Raw genomic sequence first — 7,107 nt, 5'->3', positions numbered from 1 at the left:
TATTTATTTTCGAAAAAAAATCTCAAATAATCGATTCAATTTTCATACTCTGTTACTCTCTTACGTGTTTATATTACTGTTTTATTTTGCTTATAAGTATTTATTTTAACGGTTTATGTTTTTTTTAAAATTTGTTTTAGAGGAAAGACATTGTACAATATTGAATAATTTCCATGATTTATTCTAGAAATTAATATGTTTAAATATTTTGTTAGAAACTTTTTGGTATTAAATATACAAAATATTTTAATAACATAATAATTATTAAAAAAATTCAAATGAATAAATTATTGAAATTGAATATAGTTTTTTTTAGAAATTTTAATATTTTTTTTTTGTTTTAAAGAAACTAAAAAAAAAATTAGAGATATTTTAATGCTACTCTTAACAATTCAGTTAAATAAATTACCACCATCACTAATTAATTAGACTTTAATGCACTTTAATGAATTTCTAGTTAAAGTTATTACGGATATTAAATACTCATATTAAAGATTATTAAATTTTTGGTTCAATCTTTTTAAAAGAATTGTATAAATTGGTAATCCTAAAAAGTTTATAATGTATTTTTTTTATCTTAAAAAAAGTGTTTACAATAAAGATTAGGTACAATTTTAGTAATGAACTAAATAATAGTTTATTCTTAATAATAGAAGAAGTAGTTGGTTTTTATATTTGATTTGGTCTCATCGAAATAATTTATTTAGTTTTCAAGGAGAAAAAATAACGGTCGGATATGTTGTTTGAATTTCAATTGAGAAGTTTCAAATGGATTGCTAGAAGAGTCCATAATAGTAAGGGGTTATTTGTTTACCTCTTAATAGTTCCATTAAAAGATAACCTCTAAATCATTAAGAGGTGAATCTTGTTTGACAAAAAAAAATTTGTCTCTTAATGGTTTTGAAACCCTCTGAATGATTTTGTATCATGGATCTTCTTTAACCATTAAGAGCCCTAATTTCATTGTACACAATTGCCAAACAATTATATTTCATTTTGCACTATATAATGAGGGTCTCTTAATCATTCTGCACAAAACCATTCAGCAATTGTCAAACAGCCCCTAAGTTAGATTGGGTTTCATGGATCTCTTCTCCAAATGCTCGGTCATACTAAAGTTGCTCTTTTTCAGTTTGACAGATTTGAGTGTGTTTGAAGGTTCTATGGAATACCCTCATTTCTCTTAGGGGGAGGGGTTAAAGGTTTCTTTGTATGTTGTAAGTGATTTTTGCAAGTTTGCACCTTTGCAAATTCTGTAATCTTTGGTTGCTAGTTTTTTGTTCTTGTAGCTTGTATCATTGGTTTAATGGTAATTGTTCTGGTTGGTTGCTTTTAAAAAAAAAAAAAAAAAATAGTTTCTTTCTCATATTTAAAAGAAGAATGAGAAAATATGGACCAATTTTTTTTTTAGTGCACGTTTGTTTTAAGACAAACTAAAATATAAATATGGATATTTATTTTGAGACATAGCATATATTTTCTAACTGTATATACTAATTTAGAAGACATGAATATGCACAATAAATATAATAAATTTGATGTTTCCAACATAAATCGACAAGATTTAATCAAATAACAATCGTTTGTCTATAAAATTAACTTCAAAATTAAGTTGCACAAATAATGCAACGTTTAATTTACACATGCTTCAACAAAATATTTGAAAAGACGGTTTTATTTTTGCATAAAAATGGTTTCAGTTTTTGTTTTTAAATATTTAAATGTCGTTTAAGCGATTAAATTGACGTGCATGAGCAGTTGAGCACGGACTGAATCAAAATGGATGTGATTTACAAGTAGTGGTTTCCATATCTGTACACACATGGTCAGGACTCATCACGTTCAGCAGCAAACAGAGAGAGAACTCATATTTTTTATTTGATGTATATAAATAAAAAATATACCATCCCAGATCGATAACATCCTTCATAAATTTAAGAGCCAACAAGATTCGATTTTGTAATATTTACCCAATTGAGTCTGTGTTTTTTCCCACCGTTCATGGCGGCAGATCTCATTTTCCGGTAAACACTTCACTTGCAATCTCATTTTCTCTTTATCGATTCTTGGTTTTAATTTCTTTTTTTTTTAATTTTTGTTAACCCCAAGTTTAACTATTCACTTCTGATTCCTTATTTCATACATTTGTTTTCTTGTAATGATTCTTGAGATTGTTCATATGGGGTTCCTCTGTTTTTTCAGGTTGCTTTCTTGCTGTTGAATCTTGACAACTTCATCCAAGAATTGAGAATTTGAACAAATTTCTTTCAATTAAGAGCTTGAAATTTAATGAGTGGTCGGTCTTGTAGAAATTTTGTTTAATGCCCAATTAATATCATGCCATCAAAGCCCTTGCCTAGATATCATCAACTTCTTAGGGTTTCAAGAAAGTAATTGGGTTTTGCGTTTCATCATTCTATATTGCTTCTGTTGATAGTATTTCTCATAAAATTAAGCTGTTCTTGTTAATGGGTAATTGTTCTTACCCTTTATAAACAACTTACATTGATCAAATCGAACTGGATTTGAGTTGTAAACCTAGTTTTTACTCTTGAAGAGCCTTCAATTCGTTCTCATCTTTGGACTGTTTGCTGCTGTACACTTTACCCTTTCTCAATGTCTTCAATGCCTGAAAAGCGTGTGTTTTCTTCTCGTTTGCTTTCATGTCTGATTGCCATCTCAATGTTCTTCCTAATTCTTTCCTGTTCACTCATATTTCGAATTGGTGACAGATCTTTAGTACCCAGATCAATTTACAAACTAATTGTTGTTGATAGTGGATCAATTGAACCCAAATCTCACCCTTCTATTCCCTTAAACTCTTGTAAAGAAGCATGTTCTGAATCCATGGCTGTCAAACCGGTGGCCTCCTGTGATCCAAATCAAGCTCTACTCAAAGTCTTTATGTATGATTTACCTCCTGATTTTCACTTTGGGTTATTAGGGTGGAGAGGAGCTCCGAACCAAATATGGCCCAATGTAGGTAACTTCAGTGAAATCCCTAAATACCCAGGTGGATTAAACTTACAACACAGTACAGAATATTGGCTCACACTTGATCTTCTATCATCAGTGACCCCAAATGTGCCTAGATCTTGCACCGCTGTTCTTGTACATAATTCAAGTCGAGCAGATATTTTTTTCGTTCCATTTTTCTCATCTTTGAGTTACAATAGGCATTCTAAGGTTCAGGGGATGGAGAAAAATAGTACTAGCGATATTTTGCAAGAGAGGTTGGTGGAATACTTGAAGGGTAGGGATGAATGGAAAAGATTTGGAGGGAAGGATCATCTGATCATGGCTCACCATCCAAACAGTATGTTGATGGCTAGATGGAAGTTGGGTTCGGCTATGTTGGTGCTTGCAGATTTTGGAAGATACTCTGATGAGATTGCAAATATTGAAAAAGATGTGGTTGCTCCTTACAAACATGTTGTTAGGACTATTGATGCTAACAAGTCTCCTCCTTTTGAAGAGCGACCCACGTTGGTGTATTTCCAGGGAGCAATTTATCGGAAAGATGTGAGTTATTTTCTTCCATCATTCTGTTTTTTTACATATCTTTCTAATGTTTTTTCTTTCTTTAGCTCTTGTTATTTGTTTTGCAATGAATTTAAATTAATTATCATCAATTTTCTATGTTTAGAGGTGGTTGGTGTTCTTGTCTCTGCAAGTGTGTGATGAACTTTTGTAAAACTAAGGGAAATTTTATGGAAAGTTATTAAGTTAGAAAACTTGCTCGAATTTTGCAAAAGGTATCTTGTTATTTACTCGGATATATTGGAGATTGAGTGTTTCAAATGAAGATATATCTTTTGAGATGCTTGAATTCACATGCCCAAAATACATATCTAAAGTTTATTCGATACTTTCAAGATGTTGCAGTTATTCTTAACTTAGAATCAATAAGGGAGCAGATTATTTTATCCAAATATTGAAAGAGCGATTTTTAGGTGCACAAGATCAAACACCAGATCAAAAATGCATTATTGAATATGGATATTGCATATAAGATAGTTTGAGATTACGTTGATATGCAGTTTCCTGTTTATTGTTTCTTTATCTCTTAACAATCACTCATATCCAAACTATTATGTTTTGTGTAACTGTGAGCAGGGTGGAACTATTCGTCAAGAATTATACTACCTAATGAAAGATGAAAAAGATGTGCACTTCACATTTGGAAGTGCCACCGTAGGTGGGATCCGCAAGGCATCCACAGGGATGGCAGCCTCCAAATTCTGCCTCAATATTGCCGGAGACACACCTTCTTCTAATCGTCTCTTTGATGCCATTGTCAGCCATTGCGTTCCTGTTATAATCAGTGATGAAATCGAGCTCCCATATGAAGATGTCCTTGATTACTCCAAATTTTCCATATTTGTCCTTGCTTCAGATGCGTGTAAAGAAGGGTACCTCTTGAATCTTCTCAGAGGAATTGAGAGGGAAAAGTGGACTGAAATGTGGGAAAAATTGAAGGAAGTTGCACCACATTTTGAGTATCAGTATCCCTCGAGGCCTGGTGATGCTGTGGACATGATCTGGCAGGCGGTTTCAAGAAAGGTATCTCCTTTACATTTAAAAGCTCATAGGAAAAACAGATACCATATGTCACAAGAATTCTTGAAAGCTCATTAAGTAGTATGCTTTTTGGCTTGCCCCTTTGGAAGATCAGTATCTTAGCTTCTGAATATAGAGGGATATATATAGGTCACAGTTAGATAGATTTGAACGATATTCATCTATGTAACATATATTTGAAACCATATGAAATCGAGTAATTTGAACCCTTTATGTTGCTCGTATGAAAGAAAGATCTTGCTTTATACATTCACTAGAAGCAAAGCATGTTTGTTTGTGTGTGTGAGCGAAAGATAGAGAGAGAAAAGTTCCATTTTTGATCTGAACGACAATTGAAAACAAAACGAAACTATATCCAGCGAATTTTTTTGATTTGTATCAGCACCTATTGTGGATAGGATCTGATCCTCTTTGAACTCTTCTTTTGTTTGATTGATTTGGATCAAACATTAGTGAAGGCGTTGGTGCTAAACTCCACTGCGTGTTCAGTTCTTCAACTGAGGCACTCCTGTTTCTTGAAAACAGTCTTTCTTCACCCCATTTCAAAGCAAGATCTATGCTTCGAAGTGCAGAAACAGAAATGTTCTCTGAACGAATGGATAGGAACACAACACAAAAGAGGATCATTACCCTGAAACTGGCAATCCCCATTATGTTGAGGATGATAACTGAGAATGATTTTGAGATTGGTCCCTGTTTCTTGTGGAATGTGACTGTTACATACAGATTGAGGGTTTGATGTTCTATGGGATTTGGATGAAATAAAAGCAGAAAGAGGGTCACTTTAGAAGAAGCCACATACACATAGAAACATCAAGAGGGAGTCCTTTCAGAAGAATCTGACTGACTAGTTTGAATTGTTTAGATTTATGAAAGAATGTAAGAAGAGGAGCCGTGGCTGCTAAAAGCTCAAGAGATGCTACAGATGCAAGAAAGCCAAATAAAGAAAAAGCAGAGTCTTGGTATTTTTGTTGCATAATCTGCCTCCTTTATGCTTTTCTTTGTTTGCCCCCAATCTCTAAAATACACAAGCGATTGCCCCCAATACTTCCCATTCCAAGTTCCAAACTTAGAACTAGTTCTTCCTGGTGTGCTAGATTACTTTTTAGTCCTTAAAGAAATCGGAATTTGTTCGATGTATTTTGTGAAATCTAGTCATAACCAAAATCTACAAGCAGATGGATGTTTTCAATTTCAAATTTTTTTAGTCAGTCTGAAAATGATCTCCCTCTGTTAGAATTGGTTGCGAGGTTGACAAATGATGTGAAGAATGTGCATTCAACTAGGCCTTTGTGATCAATGATGGCAAGGACCAAGAACCATGGACTTCAAATGATAAATGATATTGCTTTGAATGTAAACGAGTAAGATTTAGATTCATCTAATTTTAAAAGAATGGTGATTTGACTTCGATAGATGTTTTATTATGATATGATGTGATCAAACTAAATGAATTTGTGATTCAAAACTAATCCATTTCCTATATAAAAAATAGGATTGTGAGTTGAACGACATAGAAACTATCTGTTTTTAAAAGAATTTCCAATCATTTATAACAATTTGAGTAAATTACAGATTTGGTCCTTGTGGTTAATTATATGGAAATCATGTAACGCCCCAACCCATACATTGCATGTAATACATATATTTCGTATCAAAGAAATACATATTCATACTCATCTGGTCCCATAGTACAAGAAACTATCATGACCAAATACAAGGTCCAAAAATTCAAAATACAATCTTGTACTAATCATCTAAACTGTGCATCAAAAGCAATCCTTCAACCAAAATCCATGTAAGAAAAACATTACATCTTTTCCTTTCCCTTACCTTTCACATGTCCTGCAATACATATTTAAAATCACAAAAACGAAGGTTAGACTGAAAAGTCTAGTGAGATGCCCTATTCATGCCATTGCAGGGTGAAGGATCATCAAAACTTTATAGAACATCTATTCATATATATATATATATATATATATATATATATATAATATATGAATACACAAGAAGTTAATATCAAATCATTTTCCACTTTTATGCTAACCACGTAGCTATACAAATTTCATATCTTTAAATCAATCGGGTTCCACACAATGCCACTTTTAAAACCTTTTAATATCAAATAAGGTTTAAATAAAGATTYARRCCWAACCTGACATTCCCTTCTCAATAACATCCAGACTATGATTTCCAATAAGAACCTTGATCTTAAATCTTTAAATCTCAAATAAATAAAGATTCCAAACCACGGTAATCTTAAGGGATATAATAGAAAGAGTTATATAATACCACACACAGACAATGCCACCCTTATATCAAATGTACACCTCTCCTTGATATGCCACATTTATCCTATGGTACACCTCTCCTTCATATGTCACTCTTATATCAAATGGACACCTCTCCTTGATATGTCACCCTTATATCAAATGGACACCTCTCCTTGATATGCCACCCTTATCACTTCATCAAAACATTTATAAAATAATTCCGAATAGACCGCAGTCATTGGAATTGTTC

At 32.6% G+C, this 7,107-nt stretch overlaps 1 protein-coding gene across 1 annotated transcript; it reads left to right on the top strand.

The window, feature by feature from the left end:
- Positions 1–1,891: 1,891 nt before the first annotated feature.
- Positions 1,892–4,781, top strand: LOC112509845 (probable arabinosyltransferase ARAD1). The gene is made up of 3 exons (XM_025115035.1): positions 1,892–2,024; positions 2,203–3,522; positions 4,117–4,781. Exons 2-3 carry the CDS (start codon positions 2,617–2,619, stop codon positions 4,636–4,638), a joined length of 1,428 nt encoding a protein of 475 aa, XP_024970803.1. The 5' UTR covers positions 1,892–2,024; positions 2,203–2,616; the 3' UTR covers positions 4,639–4,781.
- The last annotated feature ends 2,326 nt before the right edge of the window (positions 4,782–7,107 follow it).

The sequence above is a fragment of the Cynara cardunculus genome, assembly GCF_001531365.2.
Source record: "Cynara cardunculus var. scolymus isolate 2C chromosome LG 3, CcrdV1, whole genome shotgun sequence".
In the NCBI taxonomy this organism is placed as follows: domain Eukaryota; kingdom Viridiplantae; phylum Streptophyta; class Magnoliopsida; order Asterales; family Asteraceae; genus Cynara; species Cynara cardunculus.
This window is presented reverse-complemented; position numbering and strand designations above follow the sequence as displayed.

What these genes read in the sequence shown, in the direction of transcription:
- LOC112509845 (XM_025115035.1), top strand. Translation starts at nt 2,617, where the DNA reads ATGTCTTCAATGCCTGAAAAGCGTGTGTTTTCTTCTCGTTTGCTTTCA. An exon ending in GAGCAATTTATCGGAAAGAT is followed by an intron (nt 3,523 to 4,116) that starts GTGAGTTATTTT and finishes AACTGTGAGCAG; the next exon opens with GGTGGAACTATTCGTCAAGA.